Here is a 19,151-nt window from a genome sequence, read left to right on the forward strand (position 1 = left end):
ATATTTCCCTGTGGTTTCACATTTGGCATATAGGATGCAGACTGTACCTGTAACAAGCTGCTAAAATAAGCTCATGAGATGTGGGGATAAAACCTACCAAAAGTGCTCACTAGGGATTTCTCTTTAATAATCGGAATGTACTTGGACACAAACTCTACAGATTCCTGACAAATACAAGGAAACAGGTGGGAGGGAGGTAAAAAAAAAAAAAGTCAAAATAATTAATTTCAAATTTTACAAAGTTCTGAAGTTCTGTGCCTAAAGTGATGAGGTTTTGAGCTCACCTGTACTATACTATACACACATCTAAACCAAGCATTAATAAATCATTCCCTCCTCACAACTCCTTTGCCATAAACATGGAGTAATACTGCTGAATCCAGTGAGCTAATCGCAATTTGTGCAATCAAAAGTTTCATCTAAATTCCATAAAGCTGCCTGTGTGAAGTATTTCACGACAGAGCTCCAGAGCCTGGCACAGTGAATCTTCTGTGTCTTCAGCCCTGCAGGACCAGATTTTAGTACTACATTGGAAACACAAACCAAATCTACAGAGAGACAAGGTCACTACTTGCAACAACCTTAATACAAAGTAAGAGAAATGCAACACTGAACTACACTTGTTTAAATACCACAACATGTTGCATGCACTTATCGTGGAAGGCTAACACAGGATAGAACCAAATATAAAGCCAACATACCAGCAGTTTTGAGGAAGAAATCACACAAAGTAAAAACCAGTTATTATGTGAGGTTCGTTTTCCCTTTTGGCCACTCCTTTTCATTTATTTTACATTTACCAGTTGGAACCAGAAGAGGAAATTAAAACAATATACAAAGATATATATAGTGTGCCTGTGGTTCCCCACCTTCCTCTTTAACTAAGATGAAATTAATTCCTTCTTTCTATATTTTTCAATTGGGAGTACGTAGCTTGCATTTTTAGATTTGTCTATTATCAGCTTTAAAATACAGTAAGAATTAGTCCTTAAAGTTAAATATTTTTGGTACCTTGGGACTTATCACATCTGGAAGTATTTTTTTGCACATCCAGCAAAAGCAATCCAAAGTTATAAAGATACCTTCAAATTAGCTGTGTGCTTTAAGCACATTAGTGGCTGAGTATGACAGAGGTATAGCCAACTTGTTAAAAACCTTTTATAATACTTATCTATTGCAAGCTCTGAAGATGCTGGAAAGGATACAGACGCAAGGCCCATAAACACTCAACAAAAAGCAGACGTCTGCACGTACAGAGCTGATGCACTCTAAGTATAACCTTTAGCTGCCCACCCACCAGCAGAAGCAAAGCAAGGCCAACACAGTTAATAATAATTCCAGGCTCTGAAGCTTTGACGTACAGCCATAGCCACCTTCCTTCTTTCCCAGAGAGGCAGCAATGCTGAAATTCTCCTCGCAGGAGAAAAGCAATTTAAAATATGAAAATTTTCCTCTTTCCTCTCCCTTTGCAGTGATTAACAAATTGAAATGAAGTTATACACAGTAGATTAGTTTCTTTCCCTTTAAAGGAGGTATTTTGCCAGTAGCACTTTTCAAATCTTTCATCACTCTGGGTGACTAGCAGCAAGCCTGGAACACATGTGGAAACCCCGTGTCCTCTCTGAACCTTACCATAATGCATGTAGCAGTTGCCTTTGGTAGGGTCCAGCTGAATAGCCTTCACAAAGTACTTCTCTGCCTCGCTCTTGCGTCCCTGTTTAAGAAAAAAAAAAAAAAAAAAAGAGTTAAAAAAATATTTGAACAGTGGGTCACCATGGAGCCATCATGTGCAGTTACGATTTCAAAATTCCAGGCGCTATAGAAAAACAATTACTGTTATCACTGGACTTCGCCTAAGTAAATATGAATGTTTAAAGTGTTACAGTAAGTTCTGCGGTCAGCTACTTCAGCTGCAGATCTGTAGACTGAGAGGAAAAAAATGCATCCAACCCTGTCAATGCTCACGAGCTAAGGAAGTGGCAGAAATCCACTGCAATGAATACTGTGAAGGGAATTGGGTGAACTTGGAACTACAAGCTACTTTTCTGGACAGGCATCAGGACAGGCATTATACAGACCCAGGCTAAAACAGGCAGGGAAGGGAGTCACGCTCAGTCATCCTCAATAACAAACAGAGAAGGGAATGAGAAAAGCATGTGTTAATAATGTGACCAAATGTCTGACAATGAAGTCACTAAAAATGAAGGAACACAAATAGAAAACATTTTTATTCTAACAGAAGAAGCAAGATTTTGTCCAAAGTCAGAGCTTTGTCAACCATAAAACATAACAGAAACAGAAAAGGTATTTTTTTAAGACAGTGACCAATGCTATGACAAAATGTCAGTAAAACGCAGAAATAGTGGTAAAAAGAGCAGGCAAATCCTAAAGCACATTTGTCACTGAAATGATCAAGCCACTAAAGTTGCACTATGTGAGTGTCAGCACAAAGCGCTGGAACAGATCCACCAGCTGTCATTACTTTCCATGAAGAAAACAACAATATTGGATTAGCCTAGACTGATACTCAAACACCATCAGCTATTCAGTAAGCTACCTGTGACCAGTTTATTCCTGGCTGCTGCAGTTTGTATTCTAAGGTGAAGGGCTTCCAGAATAAAGAGTGGTTAAGCTGAACCGCTGTGCAGCAAAGACACTGCGGTTGTGCTTGTGGGGTTGCCCTGAGTGCTGCTTCACAGACACGTTCTCAAGCTATGTGGTCTAGAAATAGATATCCGAACCCTGCGCACATCCTGCGCTCTCCCACAAGCTGACAGAGGAGCAATAACAAGGTCTGCTCGTGATTATGGCTGCTCCGGAGTCTCAGGATTCTCCTCCAGGGAACTGCTTTAAAGACAGTAAAATAGAGGGAAAAGTTCTGCAGCGCACCGAGAGCTTTATCAAGACCAGGTTTTTATCAAAACCAAGATAGCAGGCAACTTTCCAAGAGAGCATCCTGGTAGAGAAACCAGCAGCCTTATCATTTACACTGTCATTTACACTGACATACTTTCAGAAATGAATGTTCATGGGAGGTAGGAATGTATTATTTAATAAAAATTTCTCTGGGCCTCTATGTCTTAAACTCACCACAAGTCACAAAGCATGAGGCTTCTGCCAACCAAACAGTGCAGTGGTGAAAGGAGTATGCAATGCTGTATACTTTCTTTTTTTAATATATATCATACAGCTATGGTTCTGAACAAGAAGTGAAGAAGAAAACAATGTCGAACATGGCATAAATTCCTGCTAGGATAAAAAAATTATTCAAATCAAAATTGTTCAGAATTTCACACAGAAAATCTTCTGGGGGAAGACGTGGTGGTCTTGCCTTTCTTATTTTAATTTTTATTTATTTTCTCAATTTTAACTGAGCTTTGCACACTTAACAGCCAGACTAGCATTCCTAGTCTGGCCACATATGCAAGTCCAGCCTAGCAGCTCCAAAGTGACAAATACCAACCATATATACCACTAATATTAGCAGAGGTAACATTTACAGATTTTACATCACTGCTTTTGAACAGACTAACATCAGTAGCCTTAGCTGGTTGCACTGTGCCTCTGTATCTATTTCTAGCATGTAAAAGGGCAGTTCACTGAATATGGTCACAAAACACGTAGCTCCTGCCTGCAGACGTCTGGCCATAAGGCCACAAACATTTGTCAAACAGAATTAATTTTCATTTACTGGGATCACCAAAAAATACGTAACTGCTTTGTTCTTTTTGGCACTTTCCAAATAGCACCCTGCACCCAAGCTGCAGCCCAGCAGGAGACCCGGGGCACAGAACGATGACAAGTGCCAGTAGAGATAGCATCAAAAGAGTGACTGGGTTATTAGCAGCCCCAAATGCTCCTTTAACAGAAAAAAAAAGGGGAGAAAAAAGTGTCTTACGCCGTATCGCCCATGGCGTAAAATGATCTGGGGACGGCTGATGAGCACAGAGCCGTTTGCTCATGCTGGCCGTCATCTGAATATACCCACGTGTGTCAAGAAGGGGATGGAGGCAGAGTCTCGGGGCAGCCTGCCCCGCGCCATCCTCCACGTCCGCTCCGGAGCCATCTGCCCGCTGCTGAAATGTCACTACCTCAGCCCAGATTTAATAAGCTTGGTTTGTGTGTCACGGGATATAAAATCGAGACGTTTGACAGAACTGGGCCATTCCGCCATTAAAACTTTAGCATCGCTAAACTTCAGCATTTACCAAACTTAACATCTGCTTCAAGGCAGTAACTTTTATTCAGCTATCCAGTGTACACCTTCACTAACAAAGCAGAATATGTGCAGAGCATAGTTAGGTTAGGTTGGCAACCCCGTCTTTATCCTTTCCCACTGTACAGCTTCACCGTTAAATAAAGGAGGGAATAAAATTCATCTTTTTAAAAGAAACACCACGGTAACTATTTAAACAGCTGAACAGCAGCGACTTGGTGCAAGATGGCATTTTATGTGCACATGCAGCTCTGCGTGCATTGACCCATACCAGTGCAGGCACTGAGAGCCACTGGAAGGCTCCCAAATTCTCGCAGGAGGGTTTGCAGTTGCACATACACAACCACATGCTTTGGCAACGGCGCCAAGTGAAAAATATAGGTTTGCGAGTGTGTGCTAGCAGGATTATTTCAAGGATAAAAAAGTTATTCATAAGATTTTAATGGAAGGATTTGCTGGCTTTGGGGATTAATAGCGGGATAAAAGAAATACTTCTCGCCGATTGGTCATTAGTTCATAACCAGTCCCCATCAGTAGCTAATGAAAAGGTGTTATTTGACAGCTACTAGATTGCTCTGGGGAAATAAGTGGGTTGTCCCAGTCCAAACCCTAAGGGAGATGCTCAGTCCAAATCCACTCAAAGCACCAGCAGGTTTATGGCATTTCCAGGCAGGCACAGAGGTTACACCACCATGAAACAACAAATAGCTATCTCATTGCTGGGGAGAAGATGCTTCATGAAGACGATTCACATTTTGGAAGACCATGCCAATATCCTCCTTATTAGACTTGGAACGTATATGTAAGTAAGTAAAATAAGGCTCTTCTGAGACAGCACAGCAGCTGCCCCAGCTTTCAGAAATATCCTCCTCTCCACAGATCATGTTGATTTCAAATTGGTGTGCCTAGTTGTTTGCAGTTTTGGAAGTCAAATAGTTATTAAGCATTTAAATATGAATCAGGGAACTCAGCTTTTAAAATACCAGTGCTTTGTAGGTGTAAACTGAAAGGGATTTTGTTTTTTCTTAGTCTTTTTTTTTTTTTATCTTCCCTGAGAGACCAGACACTAGTGGACCTGACCTTGCTACTGTGGTCAGCTATATTACTTAACTGGGCTTTCCCACAAAAGACTAATGATTACCATGACAAAAGAGAGCGAGCTAAAGGCAGCTGACATATTCGTAAAGTATGTTGCATTTATACTCAAAATATTTAAAAAATGAGGACATAACTACCTTTTTTTTTTCTACCCACTCCAATCTTTTTGCTCATTCTGCTTGGCAGACTGTGCCAAATTTATGTTGAGGCAGCTGGTGTACTTCAGGTTGCCGGAGGCCCAAGACCTTAAGATGCTAATAAAATTGGAAAAGATTAATACAGCTGAGCAGCTCTGAATAACCCTCTTGTGCAGACTACGACGATAGCGGCTAGCTGTAAGGTGGTTCAGCAAATTAGGTGGTCTCTGCATTTTCACTCGTTTTCTTGTTTCATAAATATGCATCATGCTTGAACCTGTGCAAGGGATAGCCAGTAAAGCAGAGTCTCCAGTACAGTCTTCAAAACGTGTTCGTTAGCTGGGCTAACTAAACTAAACTAACAAGGGAACTGAAGTGTTAGCAAGGAGTTATCTAAGAGGTACCAAGGTCACTGACATATGCCAGCTCTACGTCCCTCCTCTAAAAATTAATAACTAAGTGAAGAAAGGACTTTAATTCACTCAGGATGGAAATAATCCCCAGCAGGATCAATCAGAAACAATTTATTCTTTTAGTTCTATCACTTATTTGTACGTTAAGTGGTTCCCTTCCTGCTGGAGCTTAAGCACTTTTGAACGTGACACCACTGCTTATATATAGATTTAGGAATCTAAAACACAGCTCATAACTTTACTGGCTCTGGGCATGATTCAAAGCCTATCAAGGTGACATTCTTCAAGCAAAACAGTATGTATCTGATTAAGTAATAATATATTAGATCTATTTGACATCCATTTTCTTGTTTTATGGGTATCATATCACAAAAAGCATTCTTGTTTTATTAAAGCATGCAAAATGATATAGTAAGAAGTAGTTTTTTTTTCTTGACAGTGAAGATGACGTTTGTTTAATACAAGAGCATGTGTGTATACATGTATATATGGCCTTTTTTTTTTCTGAAAACCATGATGTATAAAAGGAATTTACATCAGGTTACATTGCTATTAACACTCCAAAAATGTGTATAGTCTCAGATAAACTTTTAAAGAACAGATTTCATTGCACACCTTGTGATTTACTTACTGCTTAGAAACATATTGAAATGTTCACCTTGGTCATTACGCTTTAGATAATTTTATATCAGGAATACGTAATGAAATGCTAAGTAAATTTCCATGTTAGGCACTTTCTTTTCCATTCAGTCTTAAGCCACATTTTATATTTTCTGATAAAGTAGTGTATTAATATCTACTCGTATTTCACCAGCCAGTCAGCAGAATATAAATTCACTATCTCAACATACTGTTTTCACTAAGTCCTATCAATTTCTCCTAAACTAAATTTGGCTTATATCATGCATTTTTCTATGATTACAGCCAAAATGACTATACGCAGAGTAGTAACAGGTGGCTGGGGGCTATATTCAACCACGTAACAAAATAAAGAGATAACCTTCTTTCATGAACAGAGCCAATCCTGTGTGCTTCAGTGGTGCTTTCTATAACAAGCTTTAAATTTATATTGAGTTAAGCGAGAAATTTTGGGCTCCCCCTTATTTTGTCTACAGGAAGTTAGAAATAAGATACAGAGGATAAGATCCCTAAAGGAGGTTGGTTAGGGGTTACATACATAAATACCTTTAAAGAGTTGCTCCAATGTCATTTACCAACCAGTTAGATATCTATTTTACATTTAAATGAAAATGTTCCACTTTCCAATTAATTCTGTTGCATTTGGCATGCAGCCAAATATATGGCCTAAGGGAATGGAAAAGCATATCTATGGCTGCAATACTTGCGGCACGTGACCAACCTCAAAAGAAATACAACTCAAATACATGTCAGTTATTGAAATTTCTGCAGTTTGGAACTACGGATACTCAGGCTGGAGGTGTTAACACACCAGATAAATAACCAAATCTAAAACAAAATAGGAATTGTGGTTCTTGATTCAATAAACATGAATTGCTATGTTGAAGGAGCCCCTCTTCTCCCAAAAAATTCCTTGTGAACGGGAAATAAAAAACAGAAGAAAACTTTGACGTTTTGCAAATTTCAGAATTAGATCCAAAATTTGTGTATGGATCAGTTTTATCCACCTAGGCATTTAAAATGACATGAAAAACTCTAATGTCTGTGTCAAACCCTGAAGATAAACTGGATGCACAGCAGGAAATATCTGTAAAGTAACACTGCTCATTGCTTGGCTTACTTTAATCTCCTAAGGAGAATCTACTCAAGAATTTAAATCATTTATACTTTGTTATGTAGGATATTTAACTGAAACAGCCCTTTTTTCATTGAAAAATTCTTTTTAGAAAGAAACAGTATAAACAGCCGAGGGATTTAGCTTTACAAAATGAGATATCTAACAGTTATGCTCATCTAGTTAAATTGACCCATTCCAAAAATGTCTTTTAACAGATTAAAGATTTCTATATGTGTAGGCCTTTATTTATCATTCCCCAAATAAGTATTATTAAAAATAAATATCTTTATTTTAAGAGAACTGGTTACTAAACAGAGAAACCACTCTAGGAAAAACATATCTAACATCATAGAATATTTTGATTGCTAAGTCTTAAAATCAGTCATGCCTGTTCTGACATTGTAACTGTTCTTCCTTGGTCCTGCTTTTTCTTTTTCTTTTAATCGTGTAAACTTCACGAAACAAAAAAAGAGTAACAATCTAGCCACAATAGTGAAAACAAATTATGACAGAGCTACCCAAGAGAAGTGCACATTTCCTTCCTGTGCTAGAACATATTGAGTAAATAGCTATAGAAATAGTAAGTGTTGAATCTAGTCTATTCGTTCTTTCACTACGTGCCTCTTTCCCTCTGCTGTTCCCTTTCTTTCTGTTCTTACTGTCTTTTACTTATGCCCATGTTTTAATTTACTTATATTTATTTTGGGATGACTTTCAAGGACTACACTGACTACTGAATATTGTAGGGAATTGCACAGTGGCACTCAGAGTAATTTAATAACTAACTGAGGATGGCAGCACAGCTTTCTGGCCTTCAGCTTGTCAGAAACATAAGCAACAAACAACTGCAGGCAAAAATACGGCCACCCACTAAGGAGGGAATATTTTGAAACTGAGAAAATGCATTTAACTTCAGTGTTGATGCTTGAATGTCGCAATCTAGTTTCTTTTATTTTAATCCAAACCAGTGTCAGTCTCTATCATGCCTGTGTCGTCCTCCCTCCCTTTGGGGGAAAATGTTTTAAAATAAAATACTGTAGATTTTAGGGAATCTTCTAGTGTGATTATGACCAAATTTAACATGGTTTAGAGCTGCAATACAGAGATTTTATAATGTAAAATAAATTTTTCTTACAGCACTTTGGGTGATTTTCCAAGCCTGTAAAATAGGCGATTAATAGCACTGTGTGGAGCCATGTAAAATACAAGAAATCACCGTTTCATTTTTTTTTCCAAAAAGACGCATCAAAGCTTGTAATCCATAGATGCAACATGCTAATCATTAAACCTGGGCAAGCTGCCCATAGCTACATTAGCAAGGGTAGGCATTAGTACCAACTTATGTGAGGGACTGCACATGGGATGCAGGCCGCTCAGATAAAGCAAATCTTCGGTCCTGATTTATCTGTAATGCCAGTAAAGCTGAGTGAACAGCAGGCTCTGAGAGCACCCACCCATTGCCGGGAGCAGGGGCCACGGGCAGGGCGGGCTGAGCAGCGCCCTCGCCCACAACAGCGTGAAACAAAAAAGAAAAAAAAAATGAAAGAAAAGCTTTACTTATGCATGCTATTTTCTTAGCATTATAGCCAACCCTTTTTCTCCTAGAAGGTCTATTTTTATAATGGAAAATGAACTACAGCACATGCTCACGGCCTCACCTGGCACTGTCATTTTTGACAGACTCATTTATATCTTAGGACTGGGAGCCTTGCGATCTTAAAGCCTTCTACCAAAATTATACTTTTCTTTGTGATAACAGAAATACATTACCTAAGTAAGGGATAAGGCCCAGGTGCATTGCCTCTAAACCCACGTGCTACCAGTAGACTGACTAGGTCAACTAACACATCACATCATTGACAAATAAATTTCTCAAGTAATTTATGCAACTTAACGAGCAAGAGATATGGGAAGAACCTGGAAATACATAATGATAGAAAGCACTGCAGTGCCAAGGAGCTACACTTTGTTTCTGAAAATAATAAATAAAAGAACAGCAGAAACTTAGACCCCAGACAATTGGCTGCTTTCCAATTTTTCTTCTAGCTGTGTTGCTAATCATACCTTTTAACCAGTAAATTTTGCTGTTTTAATATATTTTCTGGAAAATTGAAGCTCAGTGAGCTATAATTTTTAGATATAAACCTATCATATTATCCAATATAGGGGTTATGTGATGATTAATATTATGACTGTAAATTCATTAGCTCCATTCCTTTGGAGCTCTTCAGTTTGCCTGCATTTTTCCTGCATGTACAGAAACATGCTCAGGTCCGTCTGGCATTTCTTTTATCCCAGAAAAGCCAACAAGACAGACAAACATTTTCATTAAAAAAATATTTCAGTACAAATAAGAATTTTTGACTCCAAAGTTTTTATTGCCTACAAATTATAACTATATCACTTAATTTATTTCAAGAATCATTGACAATTTAACAGCCGGTTTGGATATTTTTTGTTTGTTTGTTTTGTGTCTACACAGTTTATATTGAAATGTAACCTACAATTATTATAAACTGGACAGCATATTCTGAGTTTTATGAATGTATCTCTACGGTTTTTTAGAAAGTAAACTTTACTGAGAATAACTGATGAGAATGGCATCCTTAATATTTTAAATTATTATTGAGGCACACAAGTTTGTGATCAAAAGGCTTTTGGGGATGGAGAAGGAAAGTTTGTTTTATTTGGACTTCCATTTCACTTTTTACTTTTTTTTTCACTGAGATTCTTTTTGTCATTCCAAATTTTTGGATACACACATGTAAAATACTCCAAAGAAGAAAATATTATTTCTTCAGGTTTGTCTAATGACAAGTTAGGGATTTGTCTCATACTGTTCTATGTTTTCAACTTTATCATATTTGTAAAGTTAGAAATAAATAAATAAATAAGTCAACAACAACAAAAAACCCACAAACTCATTTTCCTGAATTTTTGAACTATGTATTAAAAAATATGTAAAAGTACATAAAATACCTATTAATTTCCTCAAAGACAACTGGAATCATAGAATCATAGAATGCTTAAGGTTGGAAGGGACCTCTAGAGGTCATCTAGTCCAACCCCCCTGCACACACAGGGTCACCTAGAGCACGTGGCACAGGACTGCGTCCAAGAAAGAGAATGTGGCATAGAAACAAAATACAGTGTTGTCCTTTAAAGATTTTCTGGAACATATGTAAGTTTATGAATTAAATAGCTTACAAACTATACATGCTTATGCTGAGTATACACAAATCCAAAAGAATTAACACAAAGAAAATTTAATAGCATAGAGCAGACATTTTCTTTCTATTGCAGATTTCACCTTTTGAAATGCAAGATTAAAATGTAAATTCTCCTTCCGAACAGTAGTGGCATCTGCTACATGCAAAGCAGAAGCTGGCAAAAATCATCCTCTGATGATGATATGAATTAGTATCTGTCACTTACAGCATGATTACTATCATTTTAGGTTTACCACCCTGGATGAATCATGATTTACCTATTATATTGCTATAAAGATGATGCAGCTCATGATCTTTCAAAAGGTAGCACATTCAAGTCGCCACTAACCCTGCTTAAAAATCTCTTTTCAGTAAGACAGAGAGATAGGTTTTAATATTAAATACACGCCATCACCAAGACTCTGATTCTTAACAGTGCACTTCTTTAGTACACTGGAACTGGCTTCAGCATGGAAACAAGGGAAGGTGGGTAAAATCACAGAGCAATTCATGTTGGAAAAGCCTGCAAGGTATCATCCTGGCCAATCTCCTGCTCAAAGCAGGGTCCACCTTGACTTCAGACTAGATTGCTTATGATGTAAGTTGTTGTTCAAGCTGGAAATTAAAAAAAATACCTATTTTTCATTACTAAGCCAATAAATTCACCTGTACAGTGTACAGTCACAATATACAGTGCCTTTAATTTAAACTATGCTGTGGAGCCCATTAGCAAAGAAGAAAAAAAAATAAAAAAAGAGATACAAGTCACTGTAAATTTTGAAAATATCCCAGTTTGTGTCTGATAAAACCCCAGCCATGTGACATGGACAAAAAATGGCTCACACTGCAGAATGTGCATTTGGTTATATGCTCACAGGTATGAAACTGCAGAAAGGTTTTGCTGAAACTTTGGGAATTTCAGCCTGCTGCAGCAACAAACAATTCTGCAAATACCAACACACGGGACACACGTTGCCCTCCCAGTTTCACGCAAGAGGGGGAGAAAAGAGCAGGTAAGAGAAGCTGGAGCAGCTCCCCAGACTGGCACTAAGGGAATAAACGAATCATGTCATGCTGCTCCTAGTAGGTGTTAATACTGGCAACAGACTTCAGGAGGCAGAAAAGTTCATGTTAAAATTAAGCCACTCCATCGCAGTATAAGTCAGGAAGTAAAACCCTACTGAATTTGTGAACTTTATAGGTTTGATTTTACTGCTAGGCTTTTATATGGTACAATTGCCTTTGGCCGGAACCTGGGAGCTTGTCTGAAACTTTCCTTCTTCCTTCACTGATGGAGCATATCTACATTAGCACCTATTTTCACCTTTCAGTTTTACAGGGAAGATGTGATAAAAAGACACGGACAAATGTAATCAATAGTTTTGCATCAGCAGTTTTTTTTAAAAAAAAAAAAAAAAAGAAAAAGAAAGAAAGAAAAAAAAAGAAAGGATCTCAAGTCAGAATTTTGCCTAAAAAAAGGCAGGTGAGAAGAAACATATCTCCAAATTCTCTCCTCTTGCATCAGAAAATTAGAGTACATTTTCTCCTCTAGCCTAAATACACAAGCTGTGACTAAATGACAGTGAGTAGCAAGATCTAACAGAAGAAATCACTGTGCTACCTCAAGTTAGCTACTTAAACAACTATGCCAAAGGGAGCAGCTCGAGATGTACTGAACCCCAAAGGAGTCTATGCAGACTTCCAGCAAGCAAGTCAGTGACAGCAACCACACACAAACTGTGGGAACTAGCCCCAGTGCAGGCCAGCGCCCTAGGAATCCTGCACAATTCATTTCACGTGAAAAAGTGAGCAGATGGTAGGCTGCAAAACTGATTAAGGGGAGATATCCACCATGGAGACAAAAATTTCATATTCCACTGCCAAAACTCTTCATTATCTTTTTTTTTTTGAATGTCTTTTCAGACTTTGTAGCTGAATCATGCCCCAAATTTCAATTAAGACAAATGACCACTTTTTCTCATGAACAAAATATCCAGCTGAAAACTTTTCCTCCAATTCTAATTACACTGCCTTCAATTTGCTGCCTGTTATGTGCTTAAGAAATCCAGGTTCACTACAGGATGGACATCAGCACCGTCTTCTCAGCTTACGCTGCTGGCAATCAAATGGACATGAACCCCTCCAGAGACGTTGCCCTGAACATGAGAAGTGAGCGTGATAAAACAAAAAGTGTCAGGGGCTAATAACAAATAAACCTTGATGAGAACAGATTGAAATTATGGTAAAGAGCAGGTAAGCAAGCATGCGTTAAAATAGAAAGGGCAAAATATACTATGGGTCTATCACGGTGAGGTAGGTTCAAAGCTGTACGCAGCTCCTGTCGTTTTCGCTAACGAGACACATTCTTCCCCTAACAGTTCAGATCCTCAAGGCACAAACCACCTCACATGCATCTTGTGTTTATAGCCCTGGAGTAAACAGTTCAGTTCTGCTATAAGGATTTGTGTACATTTTTCACCACTTTCTTCACAAAGAAGGCCACTACCATTTAATCCTATAGATGAACTTTTATAATGAGGGGACAAAGCTAAAAAAAAACAGGAGAACAAAAAAAAGCCTTTAATTGCTTGTAATGAATAATATGTATTTTTTATTTTCTTTTTTTAAAGAAAATGGAGAGAACTTTTTCACAGAGAAACCACAAATCTTTCTGTACCAGATCTTATTTTTCATATATTCAGCCATCCAAAAAAAATGTAAAAATAAGCAAACAAACAAACAAACAAAAAAACAAGATATAGAAAAAAAGAGAATATTTAAACTGAGACACCTCTTCCTCTAATTCAGAGTTCTATTGAATTACAAGCTTTGTGTCTCAGAAAAACTTCTAAAAAGCTACTCATAATGATGACTTTCTGGTATTATTCTTCCATGAAAAATACAAAGATATCCAGCAGAAATGCAAGGTCAGTTTGAATTTGTACTGTATAAACTACTTGCAGTTCTATTCTAGAGGAAGGTAATCAGTATGTGCATGTATTTGCCAGCATTTGAGAAATCTTAACTGGAAAAGGAGATTAGAATAAAAAACACAGCCAAAATGTCTTTCCAGTGACTGCAACTGGCAGGAAGCAGGTATACAACACTAACAGTTTAACTTCCATTAGAAGTTACAGATTCCCACCATCCATACCTTTTTTTTTTTTTTAATCAAGCTCTGTATTTGACATGATGGGATAACATTTAACAATGTTTAATTCCTACTAATTACGTTGTCACTCAGACAATGTGTGTTGCTCCCACAGAATCCTTGCGTTCTAATCTCCTCCCAACTCCTCCTCCTCTTTTTCCAAATTCAGCTACTTACTTGAAGTAGCAGAGAATCTGCTGGGAATTAACTGTGAAGTCTTTTTTTCCCTAATTCTTAACCATGACCAAGGTCTTTTTAGCTGAAAGATTGGGTAGGGGATATGCGAGGTCAGAGCGAAAGCTTATGGTTAGGTGAAGAGCTGCAGAGGCTAATCAGGCTGAGACACTGTGAAGCTTACTGGGGTGAATGACGAGAAGAAACGTGACAGAGAAAAATACAGCATGCACAGGAAAGAGAGGGGATGGTCAGAAAAACGACAATAATGAAAAATGGTAAACAATGCAAAACATAACTATGAAGCAAATGGAAATTCATTTCCATCTTCAAAATATGTGAAAATCCAGGAGGGGCTGGCACTTTGTTTTAATTAACACAAAGATGGTCTAGCAGGGGCTACAAGGTCAGCTTTATCCAAAATGCAGAATAAATTTTGAGAAAATAAAGAAGTCCACCTCTCCTGATTTTTTTTTTTTGGTAGAAGTATGTCTCAGAATGTACTTGCATAGTATGCCTGAGCATATAAAAAGAGCCTTTTCATATACTCAAAGATATACTCCTTAAGCAGCATAATTCAAAGCATGAGATGTAGAATTTGGGAAGTGCATGTTACACTGCTAGCACTGGTGTGGGCTGCTAGTACAACTCCAAGCCAAACTCCTAACTTCTCTGTATGCCCACTTTTACACCTGCAGAATGAAGATAATATTTCAAGTTTTTTTGAATATCATAGTCTAACTAGTGTTACAAAAACCATTTATAAAAGGAATCTTAAACCAATTAACATTAAGATGCCGAATATATTTTTATATTAGTATCAGCACTTGTGATCTAGACTACATAGAATAAGTCTTTTTTAGCCAAACGGAACTTCTTGATACCAACCTGTTATAAAACTCTGTTAAAGCTTTTAACAGATGACCAGTTAAGTGCAATTAGAACAGTTTTGTTCCACCACAGAGATGGGGGTATTTCAGTAAGGAATAAAATTGTTTCATACCTACTCTGTCAAACGCCCTAATTAGAATGCACTAGTGAAATACAGTGATTAATGGAGCACTCCCTTTTTGAGACAAAGTTCTTCCTTCACCTCAGCAACCTGGAAGGCCTCAGAGTGACTCCCAGGAGCTGCTAATTAACTCACCGTCAGCGCCAGGAGCTTCCCATAGGTGAGATGTGCCGGGATGTGGTCGCTCTTGGCCCGCAGGGACTCCACGTACCAGTGCTCTGCCTCCGGCAGCCGGCTCATCCTCATGTAGGCTTCTCCTGCGGGGGAAACCAAAGCCAGTGAGGATGCCCAGGATGTCTACAGATTCACCGTCACATTTAAGACACGCAAACTGTTTCACAATATGATTTGCTACTTATTAAATGGGCAGAGATCTTGAACAGAGTGAAGTGTTTTGGATGCCTGAAACTAAAAGCAGATATATAAAATAAAAGCGCCTTACAGACTCCTGAGTGAGATGATTCTGAGCTATGGCCTTATTAGGGATGAAAGGGCATGGGTGAGATGAAAGTCTCCTTCGAATAGACTTGCAAGTGAGAGCTCCAGCTGCTAAGTATCAATCAAAAGTCACAAAGTAACAGAAATTTTATCACATCCACTGTAGAAAAGCTACTTCTTCTCCATCAGTCTACATTACACAGCATGAAGTGCAAGGAAGAATACAGAATGTGCTTCTATTTAACCATAATACATCAAGAACCCAGCTTAAAAAAAAAAAAAAAAAAAAGGCAGGGCGGGTAGGGGGAAGGGAAGAGTAGGAAGGGTAGGTTAGTCACCTGCCACAATTAGAGTATAGCATCAGTAACTTTAATATTGCCCATCTTAGGAAGCCATGTACAAAATGGCTAAAAGTGGATTCTTTTCAAATTAAAATCCTTTGCTGTGAATGGCTGAGGCAGCCAATGCATAAGGACAACATAAGAACGGGAAGCCAGAGAGCCATGCACTGTCGTACAGATATTACTTCAAATTGCTGAGAATGAATTTAAACTACTGGGGAAGACAGGATTTGTTTGTAAGAAACCATACAACCAAATTTCTCAAAGGTTGGAAATAAATAGTAGTAAATTAAGTAACAGTGAAGAATGGCAGCTTTCCTGGAGCTTACCACCTGTATTTTCAAAGGAACTCAATTTGAGTAGGTATTTTTGTCTATTTGCTTCAAAACTGCTCAGGCTTTGCCAAAAACATGTCTTATTGCCACTTACAGTAAGCCAACACCACAAATAAGTGGCATCGCATTATATCTTACTAAGCACAGAACAACAAAGGCCTGAAATCAAGTCATGAAAATATGTGAAAAGTCAGAATTCAAGCTATATGCTCTCCTCACCTCCTCTGCCTGCATGTATGTTTTATGACAGAATTTTAATGATTTGATTACACACTATTTTTCCCTACAGACCTTTACCTCATTTAGCATATAGGAAATGAGGAAACCATATTGTCTTGTCTTTTTTTTTTTTTTTTCCCCTGTATTTTATTTTAAATGCAAGTAACCTACTAGTTAGAGTCTGGCAAAGTTACAAGCAATTAGCAAGATCTTTTAAAAGGAAATGTAAGCAGCCATAAAAGATGGAGTTGTTATCACATGGTATTAAAAGCCCAACACACTGCCAAATTTTATAGATATCCTAGATTCTCATCTATTTTTCATGGGGAGTTCTGATATAAGAAGAGATTAACATCTTCAAAGAGTACTGGCAAATTCAGATTTTAATAGGTTTTAAGAACTCAAGTACTTTACAGCTAACTTCCTAAAACTTTGAGAGTATTACAGGGATGCACGCCTAGAAATAAGACTAAAATACGTCAATCTAAATGTCAAACGGCGGGCAAGGTTTCCCTGAAGACTTTACAGGAAATTCTCCACAGTTGATTTTTTTTCTTTTCCTTTCTGTTTGCTTTCTACAAACCTCCTATAGTCAAAAACTGCTGTATTATAGGCAAATAGAATATGTGATGACAACTGAAGGAAAGTCTGTTAGGGATATTAAGAATTTTTTTATTCTGAACGATCTAGAGGGACATCCCTATTAAAAATAATAATAATAAATAAAGGTTGAAAACTGGCAGAGGGTCTGCTACCATCACGCTCCAAGACTAGAATAAAACCGATCGCTAATTGAAATGTTAAGTCAATAAAGCGATTTCTGTTTGGACCTGAGCAATTTTAGTGAAAGTTATTTCAACTCCAGATGTTTTCTCTGTCACTGTATTGGAAGACTATGTATGTATTGGCTTCTGTTATTCAGAATACATTTGTGTGTCAAAGACTAAAACAAGAAGAATAATTTGCCAGTTACGGCTGCATATTTTTATAAACTAGTAACCTGAATGATTTAATCGTTAAGGAAAAAGCACAGTACCACTGCAGAAAATAGGCCATGTTACATGTGAGCAGGTCTCAATATTTATTTTAACAACTTCTGAGATTGCAAAATCTTTCTGAACTCATGCTAAAAATCTGAAAGGTTACAGGAAAAAAATAATTTAATAATGAAACTTTTCAGATCTATTAAGTTCAGAAGAGTTAAATTCTACTTTGCCCATCAAGGTTATAATAGCAGAAAAGGAAATTCATGGCACTGGAAACCTTAAGACATAAATTGACACCTATTTCAGTTTCTTAAATCAGTTCAACATGCAGTCACACACAGCAGGGTCTGCACAGCGAATGCTGGCAAGAAGTTCAGCCATCCACTGGAGTAAAAGAAAACAACTCAGTCATTCAAAAATGTTTTATCTGTAAAACAAAATCTGTATTAACACCTTAAGAGAAGGGAATGAGTGCTACAGCAGCCGGTCAGCTGCACAACCCAAGGCAACACCATCTCCTTGAGGGGAACATATCAGAGATATTGATGAGGGAGTACAACAGGACTGTGGGTGCAATAGCGTTGTGCCTCTAGAGATGCCATGTACACCTGCTTTTACATTAAGAGTATATGTAGTCCTCCTCTTGGGACCTCAAAGGATATGCTGAAGAAAAAGACAGTGCAAGATTATCTCCATAAAGAGGAGATGTTGGGTAAACCTGTCTTGCATCATCATTATTAACTGCACCCAGAATTTCAGGATGGCAAAAACCTAATACAGGAAATCTCAAAGCAGAGTTTGGTGTTGGCAAGAGCAGAACTCAGCTGGAAGACAGACTACACTTTAAAGAGGAAAAGCTCAACTGCATAAATTCAGCCAGGATTCGTATTTCATTCTTCCATAATTTCTTTGAATAGATGGGGAGCTCTGCACCCCCATTGCCTGTGATACTAGTACATGTGTTTGCCTCTTCCATAATGCAACCCTGCTGCCTCCTTGTGCAAATCGAGGCTGCAGCTGCCCTTACTATAAACACACCTTCCTAGATAAGACATTTCTTTTTTTTTCTTCCCTTAGGTTCTAGTGTGTGCATAAACATAACAAAATTAGAAACTCACTATGATGCATATTATACTAAGATATACGTCAAGGCATGGGAAGTGCTGTTAATAAACATGCACTGCATACGTAACATCTCTGAAGCAACTGGAGCATATGATCTTAATGAGCATCAAGCTCTAAATACAGACAAAGCAGCATCTAATGTTCCCTCCACCTTGCCCCTTCACAGAATAAACTCCTTGAAGATTTTAAGGAATGCACTGATTGCATTTTAAAAGGGGTTTTGAGGGATAGGAGTCAATCCACATTTACTTTGGTTGAGCAGATTCTTAAAGGCCTCCGTTAGCCAAAGAAAAGCCCCTGATCTGATCTAATTAGAATGGAAATCTACTCATGAAGAATACCTAAAGTGTAAAAAAGGATATAAATGAAGCCCAAAATAAAACCAGTTTCAGCATAGAAGAGGGTAGACTTAGCACAGTTGTTTGCTGTTACACAAAGACTTCCAGTGAAAGAAGTAAATTGACACAGATGGAGGCACTGAGCTCACCTGAGAGAGATAATTTCATTTTCAGCTTCTGACAGATGTGCAACCAGCAGTAAA

General features: G+C 38.0%; 1 protein-coding gene across 1 annotated transcript in view; it reads right to left on the bottom strand.

The window, feature by feature from the left end:
- The window catches only part of LOC104571685 (transmembrane O-mannosyltransferase targeting cadherins 2), a 134,890-nt gene that overhangs the window by 39,092 nt on the left and 76,647 nt on the right, over positions 1 to 19,151 (bottom strand). Inside the window, exons 9-10 of the mRNA XM_088536638.1 lie at positions 15,302 to 15,423; positions 1,633 to 1,714 (exon numbers count right to left, since the gene is read on the bottom strand). Coding sequence (XP_088392764.1) covers positions 1,633 to 1,714; positions 15,302 to 15,423 — 204 coding nt within the window. The remainder of the gene's footprint in view (positions 1 to 1,632; positions 1,715 to 15,301; positions 15,424 to 19,151) is intronic.

Source organism: Tinamus guttatus, unplaced genomic scaffold (genome assembly GCF_059628265.1).
Source record: "Tinamus guttatus ecotype Peru unplaced genomic scaffold, ASM5962826v1 Tinamus_guttatus_pri_ptg000687l, whole genome shotgun sequence".
NCBI lineage: Eukaryota > Metazoa > Chordata > Aves > Tinamiformes > Tinamidae > Tinamus > Tinamus guttatus.